This window comes from Ursus arctos, unplaced genomic scaffold (assembly GCF_023065955.2).
Source record: "Ursus arctos isolate Adak ecotype North America unplaced genomic scaffold, UrsArc2.0 scaffold_10, whole genome shotgun sequence".
Taxonomy (NCBI): Eukaryota; Metazoa; Chordata; class Mammalia; order Carnivora; family Ursidae; genus Ursus; species Ursus arctos.
In genome coordinates, this window is record NW_026622764.1 from 64143288 (window position 1) to 64160471 (window position 17184).

At 33.9% G+C, this 17184-nt stretch overlaps 1 protein-coding gene across 6 annotated transcripts in view; it reads right to left on the minus strand.

The window, feature by feature from the left end:
- The window catches only part of NBEA (neurobeachin), a 662109-nt gene that overhangs the window by 276364 nt on the left and 368561 nt on the right, over positions 1-17184 (minus strand). For all 6 annotated transcript variants that reach the window (XM_048215508.2, XM_048215507.2, XM_048215504.2 and 3 more), the window contains exon 37: positions 14632-14798. In XM_048215508.2, coding sequence (XP_048071465.2) covers positions 14632-14798 — 167 coding nt within the window. The remainder of the gene's footprint in view (positions 1-14631; positions 14799-17184) is intronic.

Below are 17184 nucleotides of genomic sequence, written 5' to 3' on the forward strand. Positions count from 1 at the left end.
TTCGTCCTATAGATCTATTATCTAAGCAATGAGAGTATTAATAGCATTCGCTTTTTCAAAGGATGTTGAAGCAAAGTTGATTTTCTTCCAGTTTGTGGACATGATCTCTGGAATGTGGTAGAGTGAGAACTGGGTGTTAGGTTATTTTAGTTTCTTCCATTAATTTACCTTAGTGCTGCATGTTAGGTTTTGTTTTGTTTTTTGCTTTTTTTCTTGAATGCCTCAATGTCCTCAATTTTTTTCCCTGAATGCCTCAAAGTTGCTTACGAAACGGGTGGGGTAAAAAAACTACTGAAGTAAAAAATTTACATTTGAGAAATTATATAATTGCAAATATTTTTAAAAAGTGAATATACTAAAAAATAACAATGATGTAATACAATGAAAAAACAGAAAGCTATATTAAAATATCCTTGCAGAAACCAATTTTATTATTTTTATAGTCTTAAATATACCAACAAATTTAAGCTGCCTTTAAAAATGTCATAATATACATATTACTTTAATCTATTTTCTTTTTCTTTCAATGAAATGACTACTAGATACTGCAAATATTATTTAAAAATAGAATGCAAACTATAATACATAATTATTTCCTAGTATTGCTTGTTAGAAAAAGGGAGTGTTAAAATGCTTCTGTAACAGTACTATGCAGGCCATATTTATTCCATCACATAGTTAATTCCTAAAGCTGAAACAATCATTACATTTTGATGTTCATCTGTTTTATTGAACTACCCACGGGGAGATTTATGGGAATGCTATCATGTCAGGGTCACAAGATTAAGTGAACAGTGATGACAGTAAACAAGCCATTTCTCTATATTCCAAAGGGTTTAACCCAGTTACTTAAAATGCCATAAACATAAATAGTCTTCTCTCTACAATGTATCCATGACAGATGACTTCAAAATACAGCACTCTAGGGCAATGGCACTTTCCAACTAAACAGGCAACCCTTATTATTGACAAAAGACAGTAAACTACTTGGGAACACACGCAGCAAAAACCACTTCACAATCTAATGCATAAAATTTTAGTGTGCATATAATATAGAGCAATGTCACTATAAACTAATTTACTCATTTCATTTATAAAAACAAAAACATATATGATATGCAGTTATAAAAAGGATCTTTATAGAGAAAAATGCAGTTTGAATTCAATTAGTAACATTTTGACATGTCTCTTTATGATTTTCAAAAAGTCAATGGGTTGAACATATTATTTTAGGGAATACCGTGATATTTAACTAAAAAATGTCTAATCTAAAATACAAGCTTATAAAAACAATCACATTAAAGGAGTCCAGAGATTTTTCTTGATAGCCTAGTAGGGTACCATCTTCCATGATTCCAGCAAAAAATACCATCTGCCAAGACAGCAGATGTTACTGCTTGAGAAATATTTCCTACAGTTTCACAAATGCATATTTTAATTAGCAGCCCAATAAATGACTAAGGGATTGTGATCATCTCCCTTTAACTCCAGGCACTTATTGCAAATGGTCAAAAATTTTAAACTTCATGCCATCTGTAAATCAAGGAGAAGTTTCATTTATGTGAAGATCTATAACTTTAGTTTTTGTTTTAAACCTAATGACTTCCCTGCTAAGTAAGTAGTCTAATATTTGTGAGATTTTTTAATTTTATAATCTACTTACTGATTTTTTTCATTTGTGTATTTTATAGAACTCTAGGTATTAAGCATTTTACAAAGTGCTTTATTTCTGAGACTTATTAAAATAATCATTCTAATTCTATATATTTTAGGAAATAAAAGGAACAGAAATAATTGGCTGGCAATCAGTTGGGTCATAAAGGTTTCAGTGTGATCAGCTTCACAGCCAAATTATAGACATTTTTGGTCTTGATCCGTCCAATCACTACTGATTTGTTACCTCATCCTTTCAAATAACTGTTCTTGCCTATGTGATCTGCATTAGATTTCCATCAGGGAAAATGATCTGATAGGCTTTTTAAAGTTCTGCCATCCTGTAGTATATTTTCTACTCCCGTTCATTTGGATCTGTGTTATATATATATACATATTAGTGAAGATGAACAGATGAACTTTGAGACTCCTTTGAGGCTCTTGCTGAATCTAGCAATACCACCTATTCCTGCCCCTATCTGGAGTCCCTATACCAGTGTCCCATGCCATTCGTTTTATTTACTGAAGACTTAAAAGATGCTGACAATCTTTCCAAATACTGAAATTATCTTGGGTAATTCAACATAAGTGCCACATGCAAGATTCCATCTTTTTCAGTTTCTTGACCTCCTCATTACCATGCTCTTCAACTTGACCCCACTTAACCACTTTCAGGACCACGTTCTGAATTTGTCAAACTTGTACTGCTGTTGTTCTAAAACCTTAAACATCCTAAAACTTCCCATTCTTTCAACTTACCAACTCTTGTTTTCTTGACTCCATTATCTACCTATTCCTTCCTTCCTTCCTTCCTTTTTCTTTTTTCTTTTCTTTCTTTCTTTCTTTCTTTCTTTCTTTCTTTCTTTCTTTCTTTCTTTCTTTCCTCCTTTCCTTTCCTTTCCTTTCCTTTCCTTTCCTTTCCTTTCCTTTCCTTTCCTTTCCTTTCCTTTCCTTTCCTTTCCTTCCTGAACTACCTAGATTAAGTACACAATCTATCACTTCAACCATATTCTTACTTGGATCTTAATGTCTTTGCTCCTTTCCCTTGATGAACCTACCCAGCAAAACACAACCCTGCACAAATCTACTATTTTCAGTGCTTGGAAGAAGAAAGCATATTTCCCAAATGTACTGCTGATGGCACCTGTTGATGGACAATCTGTGTATGTGTGCTGTATGGAGAGAGGGAGGGCTGAAAGAAGTAAATCAAGGATGTCTCCTAGATGCCCTTCACTGGGTGAATAGGAGAGATGAAATTTCCACTGGAAAATATGTTTTGGGTATGCCTGAGAAAGTTATCACATGCATAAGTAGTGACCTATGGCATATGGAGCTTTATTTTCAATCTTGTGGTGGACATTTACACTAGAATATGCCACAGGCAAGGCAAACACAGTAATCAACTTCCCATCTATACCAGATCCTTGAGTATTTTTCAATTCTAAGAATGCGCTATTCACCCAGTGTATCACAATAGTAACATGGGCACCGTCCTTGGTTCTTTCCTATCTAGTCAATCATCAAGTCATGACAACTCTTAGATTTATGTTTTCTATTAGAGCAGTTAGAGTTAGTAACCTCAATTAGAACACAGTGAGTTGAATGTCAAAGGTTCAAATTCCCAATGAAAAATAAAGTATGTTCCGTGATTACAGAACCTTTGCATTGAACACTTGTCCAGTATAGTTGTAGAAAGGTTTGGGCTAGGGAATCTACATGGATGAGAAAAATAAGCAAAATCTCCACTTCACTCTATGCCAAACCCTCCAAAGCAAGCAGGGTTTTGAATCTAGGAGACCTGAGGCTGCTCTTATCTTCTCAGGAGCCATAAGAGATACTCCTTTTAAAAAGTAGTTCAACTTTCCTTAAAGAGTTGATGGACCATAGAAGCTTGAGGGGTAAAGAGACTGAAGTATCCAGAGTTTGAGTTTATTCCAAGACTAAGAAGACGATATATGAAGAGGGTCCTGAAAGGGGGTTGGGAGACATCTATTCCCAATGAAATAGCAGGAACACACATGCCTGTACCCTAGGTGCCACAGCTCCTTGTATTAATATAGAACCTAATGTCTCATTTTGTCCAGAAACAGACCTCCCTTCAAGCATAAATTAAGCATATCTCTGGAGCCCAGAGTGAAATGAAGATTCCAGGGCTTTATATTAATAAGATTACTAGAATCTCTGCATAATCCAGGAGTGTATATGTAGGGTCCAATTAATAACTGAGATTGAATTTTCCAACAGCCCCGTGGAGGGGACTCAGAGCAAATTAGTTTGGAATTAAAGCCGAGTGCAGTGGCTGTAGTTCATACCCATTATAGATGGCAATAGAGAATGGTTAAAGAGAAGGGAAACAGAAGTGAAGCCGGGAAGTGAAAGTTAGTGTGATTGTTTCAGAATATTCCGAAGCCAGAATTTATTTACGACTTTCACTCCACAGCACTATCTGCTCGTTATTTATATTACGTTATTATTTTGACTTTAAATTCATGATACAGTGAATATGAGAACTCCTGTTTTGAAGGGTAGAATATCAGGTTGAAATCCAGTAAGTATGTCATTTTCCCATTTGAACCTGTCATGTTCATTTATACAGCTCTTAGGAAGCTACGGGATAAGCATTCTATGAAACTTCATAGCCATCAAACAAATGCAGGCTGTGATAGAAATATATTTGATTTCTAAGCAGGTTTCTTTCCCATTTTACATCTCCCATTGTTTGGAGATGACAATTATTTAGTCTAACCCAGTAACTATCAATACACCTGGCAGCACGGTTTGCAACAACTGTATTTACTGAGTGATGAGCACATTCCAAATTTAAATCTTGACACTTCAAACTACTTAAAAATTGCTGGAAAAAAGTTCTTTTTTCTTCCCTCTGAACATTTCATAATCTTTATTAGAGAATAGCACATTTACTACACTTACTTTAGGATTTTAAAAACTATATAATTAAAAAATACATATAATGAAAATTAATTCATTTATAGGTATTAGTTATAGAAAAATTTAACTTATGTTAAGATTATATGACCGATATAACTTTGTTGGCATGAAAATAATTGAGATAATCTGAGTTGCAATTTATTTAACTTTAAAACAGTAAATTAATAATATTTGATTGTAATTCTCAATATTAAAAATGGAATATAGTTTGATAAGTACTAGTATTCACAGTTCAAGAGTCATCTATAAAGACTTCTCTGGGCTTTTGATTTTTTTTAAGTTCATGAACATTTATTAATTTATATACAGTAAAATTCACTCTTTTTTTGGTCTACAGTTCTATAAATCCTGACAAAAGCAGTCATGAAACCACTACTGCAGTCATGATATAGAATAGTTCAATCCTCCCCAAAAGCTCCCTCACGTTGCTCTGTTCTTATCAAACTCTCTTTCTACTCTTAACCCCTAGAAGCCACCAATATGTTTTATTTGCCTAACATTTTGTTTTTTCCAAATGTCACATAAATGGAATTACACAATTTGTGTTCGAGTCTGGCTTCTTTCCTTTTGCAGAATACATCTGAGATTCATTCAGGTTGTTGCATGTATCAAATTGATTCCTTTATATTGCTGAGTACTATTCCATTATATGGATGTACTGTTTCTTTATCCATTCACCAGCTGAAGAATCTTTGGGCTATTTTCAATTTTGGGGCATTTATTAAGAGACCTGCTATGAGCATTCATGTACAAGTTTCCTGAGTGAATATAAGTTTTCATTTCTCTTGGAGTAAATACCTGGGAGTAGGATTGCTGTGTCATACGGTAAGTGGATGTTTGATTGTGTAAGAAAACTGCCAAACTGCTTTCCAAAGAGGACGCACCATTTTATATTTCCACCAGCAATGTACTTGAGTTCCAGCTACTTCACCTCTTTGCCAGCTCTTGCATTGTAAGGTTTTTGTTTCAATTTTAGTCATTCTAATAGATAAGTATTAGCATCTGATTGCTGTTTTAATTTGAACTTCTATAATAGCTAAGTACGGTGAGTATCTTTTTATGTAGGTATTAGTCATCTGTACATTGTCTGGGCTGAAATGTCCAAATATTTTTTTTGCTTTTTTACGGTAATGTTTGTTTTCTTATTGTTAAGTTTGGAAAGTTCTTTACACATACATATTACATATATACGTATATACAAATGTGTGTGTATACACACACATATGCATAGACACACACACATATACACACTTGTAAGTCCCTTGTATACTATTATACTTGGATAAATATATATACTTATACTTCTGTGCATTTAAATTTGTAAGACCTTTGTCAGATTTTGTGATTTCCAAATACTTTTTCCCAGTCTGTAGTTTTCCTGGTCTGAGAGAATGTGGGATTCTCAACAGTCTCTTTCACACAAAAGGTTTTTAATTTGATAAAGCCTGCCATGGATTGAATGTTTTTGTGTCCTTCCCACCTCTCCCTCCCCAATTTTATGTTGAAACCTAATCCCCAATGTGGTAGTATCTAGAGGTGAGGTCTTTGGAAAGTGATTAGGTAATGAGGATGGAGCCTTCATGAATGGGATTAGTACCCTTATAAAAGAAACCTTAAGGAAATCCCTCAACTCTTTCATCTTGTGAGGGCAAGTAGGAAGGCACCCATCTATATGAACCAGGATGTGGGCTCACCTGACACTGAATCTGCCAGAGCTTTTATCTTGGACTTCTCAGCTTCCAGAATTGTTGGATACAAATTTCTGTTGTTTATAAGCCACCATTTGGTGTTTTTGTTATAGTAGCCCAAGCAGACAAAGTCCATTGTAGGATTTTTTTTCTTTTATCAATCAGGCTTTCAGTGCTGTATCTACTAACTTTGTCCAACACAAACAAGGTTGCAAAGATTTCTTCCTATGATTTCTTCCAGAAATTTTGGGATTTACACTGTATATATAAGTCTATCATCCATTTTAAGTTAAATTTTGCATAAGATGTGAGTCATAGTTCAGGGGTCCAATTTTTGCATGTGAATGTTCGATTGTTCCAGCATTTGTTGAAAAGACTATCATTTCTCCACTAACTTGCCTTTGCATCTATTCTTTCTTCTTTCCCAATTTCTAAGTTCCCCCTATGTTTCTCTCTCCCTGTGCTTGAAGAACATCCCTTCAGTGTTTCTTTGAGAACATGTCTGGTGGAGAGGAATTTTCTTAGATTTCCACCATTTGACAAAGTTTTTATTTTGCTTGCATTTCTGGATAGTATTTTTATTGAATATAGAATTTTGGTTTGGTAATTGCTGAACTTCATAATTTCTGATGAAAATGCTATAATTATTTGAATTGTTTTTCCTTTATATGTGATATATTGTTTTTTCCTCTGGATTCTATTAAGACTTTTTTTTCTTTATCTTTGGTTTTTAGGAGATTATGATCTGTCTGGGTATAGTTTTTACTGAGCTTATCCTGAGCTGCTTGAATCTCTAACTTGACATCTTTCATGAAATTTGTTAAGTTTTCAGCCATTTTTTCTTTAAATAATTGTTCTGTATGAATCTCTTTCTCCTCCTTCTGTGAGACTTCAATGTTATGAATTTTAGACCTTTTAATGTTGTCCCACAGGTGCCTGGAGCTCTTTCCATTTTTTCCCCCACTTTATTTCTCTCTGTTCTTCATTTGTATAATTTTGGTGGTCTATCTTCAAGTTCATGCACTCTCTCCTCTGTCATCTTTATTCTACTATTGAGCTCATTAAATGATTATTTTTTTTTATTTTAAATATTACATTTTTCATTTTCATTTGGTTCTTTCATATGCTTTCTATTTTTCTTCTGAGATCTTCTATCATTCCATTCATTTAAAAGTGTTAACCTGACTTCATGGAAGGTGGTTATAACAGCTGCTTTAAAATACTTGTCTCATAGTTTTATTATCTGGGTTATCTTGGGATTGGGATTTATTAATTATCTTTCCTTGAGAAATGGTAAGGTTTTCCAGGTTCTTTGCGTATTAGGTAATTTTGGATTGTCTCCCAGATATCTTAAATATTATGTTGTAGGACACTGGACCCTGTTAGCCTCCTATTAAGAATGTGTGTGTGTTTTTTTTTTTTTTTTTTTTTTTTTTTTTTGATTTAGCAGTCAATCTACCCTGTTAGTTTCAGACTGCAAGTTCTATCTTGCATTCTGTGGGCAGTAGTTCTTTTTTCCATTTAGATCAGATCTTGGACTTGTAAAACTTTAAAAACACCTTCTAAAGTCCCAGATTTTTGAGTCTTATTCCTGCTTAATAAGGGATTTTTATTTCATTATTCCAATCAATAATTTTTACAATAAATACAATAATTAATTTCAACACTGGAATGAGCATGGGCTTTAGGGTTACATAGATCTAGATTCAAATCCTGTCCCTATTATTTAGTTATATATAACAGTGGGCCAGCCACTCAACTTCTCTGAGACTCACATTTCTTATGTGCAAAATGGAAAAAATAATACATACCTTACAAAGTTATTAGAATGAAAATAAGATACTAGATGAGAAGTACCAACAGAGATGCTGCTGGTCCAAAGCTGCACTAAATAAATATAAGCTTCTACCACACAAAATCTCAATAGTAATGCTTATATGAGAATACATACTAAAAGCTGGGACCCTATATTGTGTGTGTGTGTGTGTGTGTGTGTATGTATGTACCTTTTTACTCAGGAGCCTATTAAAATCTCTTGAGTTTAAAATTTGGGTTGTTATGGCTTATGTAGTTTTTTTTCCAGTCTTACTAAGAGCAATAATATTAATTCAAAAGCTAAAATATGTTAGAGCCAGCATGACTATTGAGTCAAAAGATAAAAGTAAAAAGAATTTTATGTTAAAAATCAATATTTTCTTGCATAAAACAGCAAGTATAACATTATAGGAATGAAATTCCTTCAGATTTAACATATATGTAATAATAGGGACGTAACTGTAAGTACCACTTAATCCCTCCACTTAGGAAGCTACAAGTCTATTGGAAGAGACATGTGTATCCACACAGCTATAAAAATTAAGTGGTGTATCATAGAGAATTGCAATACAGGTAATAACAAAATAGGAGGAGGTAGGGTTAAGAAAAACAGGGAAAGCCAGGGACCGCTATAGGAAGGGTGACATTTGAACTCGGCTATAAACAGTGACCATACTTCCCTATTACTCCTAGTATGTCTTCACAAAGCAGCCAGACTGATCTTTTAAAACATAAATCAGATCATGTTACTCTTCTGCTCAAAACCTTTCACTGCTTTTTATGCCACTTAGGATAAAGTCACAAATCCTTAACATGATCTACAAGACTTTAAATCATCTGGCTCATATGTTACTCTCCAGCCTTATCTCAAGCCACTATCCCCATTGCTCACTAAGCTCTAGACATACTGGCCTCCTTTCCGTTCATTTGATTATTTCTAAGCTCTGAATCTTTGTAATATTTTTCTCTTGAATGTTCTACACCCCACCCCTGCGATGATTCCCTGCTCATTCTTTAGCTCAAACAGAACTTCTTCAAAGAAATCTTCCCGACTCCATAATCTAACATGAAGATCCTTTGTTATAACCTCTTCTTCAGAGTACCCTGTACTTTTTTCCCTAGTAATTGCCAAAGCTTGTGTTTACATCTTTTATTTCTATAATCATTTGTTCTGTTTAATATCAGTCTCTTCTATTTACTAGTATGAACTAAGTAAGGGAAGGGAGTAAGTCTACTTTACCAGTACACTAATAATAGTTGTCTGTTCATTAAATTAATAAAATCAAATAAATGATAGCTATATATTGCAAGTTAGAGGGTTTTGGGAACCCACTTTTCATGGCTTGACGGCTGATGGGAAATTACTTTAAAAAGGCTTTTTGGAAGGAGAAGAATAAAATGGGAGGACTGACGCTACTTGACTTTAAACTACCATAAAGCGGCATCAAGCAAGACAATATGGTATTGCTGAAAGAACAGACAAATAGGTCAATGGAACAGAGAACCCAGAAATAGACTACAGACTTCACATCTTTCAGAAAAATTAGCTAAAAACCGATCACAGACCTAAATGTAAAATGCAAAACCATTAAACTCCTAGAAGAGAAAACCTAGGTGACTTTGGGTATGGTGGTGCCTTTTTAGGTACAATGCCAAAGATTTTATCCATGAAAGAAATAACAGAAGACAGATTTCATTAAAATTAATAACTTCTGCACTACACATGACACTATCAAGAGAATGAAAAGACAAGCTACAGACTGGGAGAAAATATTTGCAAAAGACACATCTGATAAAGGACAGTTACGTGAAATATAGGAAGAAGTCTTAAAACTCAATAATAAGAAGCAAATAACCTGGTTAAAAAATGGGCCAAAGACTTAATAGGCACCTCACCAAAGATGATGTACATATGGAAAATAAGCACATGAAATGATGCTCCACATCGTATGTTATCAGGAGTATGCAAATCAAAACAATGAGCTACCACTACTATACCTATTAGGATGGCCAAGATCTGGAACACTGACAATACCTAATGCTGGTGAGGAGGTGGGACAACAGGAAACCTTATCTATTGGTAGTGAGAACGCAAAATGTTATAGCCACTATGAAGACACTCTGGTGGTTTCTTACAAGAACTAAACATACTCTTACCATGCCATTCAGCAATCATGCTTCTTAGGATTTACCCTAAATGACACTGTGTGTCACTAAGTAAAATAGACACCAATCTGAAAGGTTACATACTGTATGATTTCAACTATATTACATTCTGGAAAAGGCAAAACTATAGATTAAAAAAAAAAAAAAAAAAGCACTGGTTGCCAGGGGTGGGGGGGGAGAGAGATGAATAGGCAGAACACAGAGAATTTTTAGAGCAGTTAAAATGATAGTATAATGATGGATACATGTCACCCTCTATTTGTCCCAACCCATAGAATGTACAACACCAAGAGTGAGCCCTCAGGTAGACTACAGACCTTGGGTGATTATGCTATGCTGTGACAATGTAGGTTCAGTCTCGGTAAAAATGTACCATTTGGGTGAATGGCTTTGCTTATGCGAGAGGGTATATATGTGTGTTGGGAGAGGATATAAGGGAAATCTCTGTTGTAAACCTAAAACTGTTCTAAAAAAATAAGGTCTTTTTAAAAAGGTTCTTTTCAAAGAGCTAACAAAAAAGAAAAGAGACTAACAAATATGAGAAGTCTACTCTGTGTCAGACACTGTGTTAAGCATTTTGCATATAATACTTCATTTTACCATTTAAATAGCCCAATGAAATAGGAATTGTTCATCTAGCTTTCCAGATGAAACTGAGCTTTGGTTTTATGCGAGGATAAGTACTTTTTGTCATTTAGTAAAATGATTTCATTTAAAATCTAAAACTGTTCCAGATAATAGACTAATTTATTTTTCCATTCCATCATCAGTATCAATGTAAAAAAAAAGGGTATATATCAAGTATTCTTTTATTCGTTTATTCAGTGGATATTTATTTAGCACCATGTACCAGGCATTATTTTAGGTGCGAGGTATACTACTGCGGACAAAAGAGAGAAAAATCCCTTCCATTATGGAGCTTGTGTTCTGGTGGGAGATAAAGCAATACAACTGATAATTAAGGAAAGTATATAATATGTAAGATAGTAATAAATGTTGGAAAAGGAAAAATAAAGCAGAGAAATACAATATAAAATATGTGGGGGAAGAAGCGGCTTACAGATGGCTTTTTTGAGAAAGTACCATTTGAATTGAAACTGGAAAAAAGTGGGAGAGGCAGCTGCATAGATTGTTTCGGAAAAAGCATCCCAAGTAGAAGCAGCATGTTTTAAAGCCTGAAAAACAGCAAAAAGCCACAGTGACTGCAATAAAATGAGCCGGGGGAGAGTAGCGGGAGAGGAGGTCAAAGAGTTAACAAAGATCATAACCTTCTCATCCCATGGCTTACTCCACTGCAGCCATATTGGTCTCTGCCTGCTATTGCACAGGCTAAGCCCCTCCTTCTTTTGCAGGCTGTTCCCTCTGCTTGAAATGCTCAGACAGTTCTCTGCCCAAGTGGTTCTTTATCGGAATGGACTTCTCTGACCACTCTATCAAAAATAGCACACTCTGTCCTTGTAGGTCATTGTAAGGATTTTAACTTTCAGCGACACAGCAAACTTCTGGAGCAACACTGTCCAATGGAACTTTGTGCAATAATGGTGGAGATGTTATGTGCTGTCTAATATACTAGCCACAATCCACATGTGGCTACTCAGGACCTGAAAGATGGCACTACATTTTTAATTAAATTTAATTTTTATTAAATTTCAATAGCCACATGTGACCAATGGTTACCATCTTGCACAGCATGGCTCTGGGGGTTTCTGAGCAGAGGAGCAAATGGATCCATATTTTAATAAAAGTCACCTAGGCTGTTGTGTTGAGAATGGCCTTTAAGAGGATCAAGCAGAAACAGGAAGACTGCAGAAAATGCTGCTGGGACAAGTCGAGTGAGAAATGATGGCATCGTTTTGGATCAAGGGGATAGCAAAGGTAACATACTGGACATATTTTGTGGCAGAGTCAGTAAGACATGCTGCAGGGATCAATGTGTGATGTGTTAGAAACAGTCAGGATAACAGCATCATTTATGGCCTGGGCAACTTTAAGAATGGAGTTGCCCTCAGCTGAGACAGAGATGGTCTGGGAGAAAGTCTTAGGAGCCGTTTTGTCATCTCAAGTATGATACCGAAGTAGAAGATGCCAAGTAGGTAGATGGATATACAGGTCTGGAAGTGAGCAAAAGATCTGGATGAGGGATAATAAATTGGGGAGTTATCAACATAGTGGCTGTATTTTTAAGCTGTGTTAGTAAAAAGCACCCTAGAGAGTGAATAAGACAAAAAAGAGAAGCAATCTAATGACTGAGCTTTATTAATTAGTCAAAAACAAAGGAAGATTATAGAGAACAAAACCTACCCTTAAAGATTTAGCATTCATTGACCTATTTAGGAAAGGACAGGAACAGAAAGATTATGTGTTTTTAGTCATTAATGAGCAGGAAAGAAGAGAAGCTGCCTTTATTTCTAAGGGGTCCTGCTGCCAGTCTTTCTGTCAATCTAATGAAACATAGTAAAGGATCCGCTGAGCAGAGGATGCACGTGACTGCTGCTATGGAGGTGACTGTCTGCTAGCCGTATTCTAATTACATGATGAAATAATTAAACCTCAAACTCATGGACATTTTTCTACATTGAAGGCAATATTCTGAGTCATATCAGCTGAATTATTAGCAATATTATGTTACAGTCCTGACTGTATATAACTAAGTAGATAAATCCAACTCAGAGGACACAAAAAGAGAGACAAGGTCTCTAGCTGGGCAAGACGCTCATGTTATTGCTACCAAGTGTGAGGTTAAACTTTATGTGTCAGGTTGACTAGGCTATGGTGCTCAGTTGTTTGGTCAAATAGTAGTCTAGATGTTGCTGTGAAGGTATTTCCCAGATGTGATTAACATCTACAATCACTGGACTTTAAATAAAAGTTAAAATGTGGGTGGACCTCATCCAATTAGTTGAAGGCCTTAAACAAACAAAAACTAAAACAAAAACAAAAACAAAATAAACCTTGAGGTTAATCGGAAAAAGGAATACTGTGTCAGGACTATAGCAAAAATCACGCCTTAGTTTCCAGCCTGCCAGCCTATCCTACAGATTTCAGACTTACCAGCCCTCATAATAATGTGAGCCAATTCTTTAAAAAAATCTATGTCTACATCTATATTTATACCTATACCTATATCTCTATCTATGTGTCACATATATCCCATTGGTTCTGTTTTTGTGTTTTTCTGGAGAACCCTGACTGAAACACTGTCTCTCCTTGTACAAGCTGTGTGATACTATGTAAGTTTTTATTTAACCTCTAAAAGCTCCAGTTTCCTCAATATAATATGGAAAACACTTGAGTACCAACCTAAATAGAGATGTTCTGAAGGTTAAATGAAATAATTCATGTAAAGATTTTAGTATGATGCCCGACACACGATAAATATTCAATAAAAGCTAGATGTCACAGTATTACTATTATTATAAGAAACAAATATTGAATGCTGATTATTTTTAAACTCATTAAGTTATAATTTTACCTTAAATAAAAAAATTATAAAGATTTACTAAGTCTATCTTACACTTGAAATACCAGGACATATGGTCAAACAGTATCATGGGCATATTCTAGATATTCTTCCGTAACTAGTAGATTTACTTCTATCAGAATTCTTCTTAGTAGTGTCCTGTTCACAATTAACCAACCCCTAAACTCTGCCAGAGACTTAAAAGCATTTAATAGGAACAAATAAAATGAAAAGCATTAGCAATTGAAATATAGTGACCTGCCTCACTATTATTTTTCTAGAAAACTTCACTGTATAGAGGAAAAAAAAATAACTTTTATACCCACAAAAGTTTAGCAAGGAGAACATCTGTAATTTATAAACAACCAATTTTGGTTTTACTTGTACTATGATATCATAAATGCCCTAATCTGCGATGAAAATCTTTCCTAAGAAAGACTGAATAGAAAAATATGGAAGAAGAGTTTTAAAAAGAATTTTACCTCTCCATAGTAAATGCTTATATTATTACCTGTCTATAAGAAAAAAATAAGAATGATATAAATTCAGTTAAGTAGGTAGAGTTGACTCTTGAAAGATGAAAAAAATGAGCCACTTCTTATAATTAACACACATCATATAAGAGATAGTAGTCTAAAATACTTGCCTAAATTTTTTTTTTTTGTATTACATATTACTATTAAATTAGAAATGACTTCCATTGGAGTTTCTGTTAAAAGTTTAGATTTTCTTCTAAAGGACTCTAAAGAGGAATTACTAAAGGTATCAGTGAAAAATTCAAGTAATTTTTTATGCTTTAAATCATATTTTCTACATAATTTTAAAGTTTGTAATCTTTAACTTCTAACTATGATAAATAATCTGTGAGTTATTATTTACTTGTAAATTTGTGAAACTCACCTATGAGAAACTGCTCCCCAAGCGCCATGCTTATTTGTGAGAATATTAAGGATCTTCTGTTTCAGCTGGTTTGCAGTAACGTGATCTCGGTGTTTAGCAGCGCTTATGAGATGATCACACATCTTTTCTTCCTCTCTTCTATCAGCAGCATACTGGGCACACTGCGACTACAAAAAAATACAAACAATGCATAATGTTTAACAACGTATAACTTCTGTTATTATCTAGTAAGGAATGGTATCTGACCTTAAGTTGAACAGTAATAACAATTTAATTTTAAAAACTCAGATACTACAATCTTGTGAAAATTTAGTTAAAAAAAATTTAAAAAGTAAAAAAATATAGTCACTATATTACTATATATATCACTATATATAGTCACTTCGATCACTTTTCAACCTTGTAAAAATGTGTTCTATGTGCTTATACATAAAGTATATGGAAAATAATTTGGATGATGTTATAAAAAGCAATTAATGATGTTTCAGGCTCCTAACACTCTGAGAGTCTGATTTTAATATAGTCCCAAGGTACTCATTTTAGAATAATGGTTTACTAAAAATGTAAATCTTATTATTATTTTAACCAATATGGTATTATGCTGTGCTTAAAATGAGAATTACATTCCTGATAATTATAGAGATGCAAAACTTGCCATTTAATCGGTAGTTTTCCATTTCATGTATGGCAATGTGGTATACAAGGAAAAGCAGTCATTCAGGAATTTAGACTTGGATTTTCTTCCACACTTTATGAAAATTCTTTTATTTCGTCATCATATTCAGTTTCATATTTGTAAAATAAGAAGCAAAGTTTTCTCTGATTCTCTCCCGACTCTACAATTTAATATGTTCAAAGGCTCCCATGATAACAACTATCTTATTCTTATCTTTCCTAAGAATCAGTTGTTCCGACAGGTATTTACATTCATGCTTACCAGTATTAATAACATAGCTAATCGGTCTCGCTGTGTATCAAAAAGGTTCAATATGAACATGAAGAGGAATACCTCTTTAAGTTTGATTTTTTGTTTAGTAATTTTTTTATAGGGTGGACCAACTGTAAATTCTAACATTACCAAGTATGTAATATGAGTCATATAACTAGAAGAAAAAAAGTCTCACATCTAAATATACATATAATTGGTTCACATTCATCTTTACTATGTAAAATTTGTTTCATGGAAGGTATTTGAACATCTCCCTTCAGTCTATCTACTGATATATACTACCGCTGCAAGGCATCTCTTTCAGAGAAATAACTCTACAGTAATCTAAGAAGGATTAATTCATTTTCCAATTTATCTTTTTGTACAGGGAATCACCAATTAGTACAATGATCTGCCTCCATAATGAGGTTAATATTTCATTAGCTCATTGGAGAGCAAAATTAAATTTTCATTTTTCTTCCTTAACAATTACAATGGTTAACTAAAAAAACTTAACTGTGAAGTACCCATCTCAAATTAAATATACTTTATCTCTTAATTACAGGCTTATATGGGAGACAGAGAAATTCCCCAAAAAGTCCTAGTAAAATGTCATGGCTTTTATTAAATCTTTTGTAATTTAAAAGTGGTAAGTGGTGTGCGCGCACACCTCCCCTCCCCGCACAAATCAATGCATTTACCAATACAGCTCTAACCTAAAAAGAACAAATTTAAACATTTCAGTTAAAAAAACAATATATGGCCATTAAATAACAATGATAATATTCTCAAAATTTGATGTATGTTAGTATTTTATTTTATGTTTACACAATCTAAAAAGCACTGAGTTTTCATGTCCACTTAGTAGCCTCTTATCACTCATAGCCATGCATCCTCAATAGGAATGATCTCATCCCCAGGGGGTAAAAAGTGGGGGTGTGACAAAATCGTATTCCTTTTATGTATAAAGCACAGACGCATATATAGCACTAAACAGATATGCAGCATATTGTAGAAATAAAATTTTACTGGGAGAGGGAGATTAGAATGAAAATTGTCTAAAAAGATTTCTTAGGGGGACAATAATGAAAAAAAGGCTGAGAAACACTGCCCTCAGCTTAATTTCATCTCGGATAAATATGTGTTAAAACTTGTAACTAATATCTAGCTGCTTGAAAATTTATTTGAAATATTTCACATGACAAATATTGATCTTCTTATATCCCCACAAAATATTCTTCATTTTCTTAGTAGAAATATGAAAGATTCAAACTCACTCTGCAGGGAATTCAGCTAATGTTCTAAATCTTATTTACTAACAGAAGTCAACAGTTAATTGAATATTCTTATTTTGTTTAGACTCCTGACATATCTCATATCTAAACATATTCTTTAAAGAACAGATAAGTCAAAATTTTCTTGACGTCCAGATTACAGCAGGATAAATATCTAACAGTATTTACTGTTGAAGAGATATGAAACTCCACTTTGATAAACACCCAGTTGTCAATGTACTTTTATCAAAGTTTAAGATATTTGGTATTTTTTTCAAAATAAGGTTGTTGCAATCTCACGTGACAAGTGTGTGCTGTGTCATCTGACAAATGAAGCAGAGGTTAAGAGTA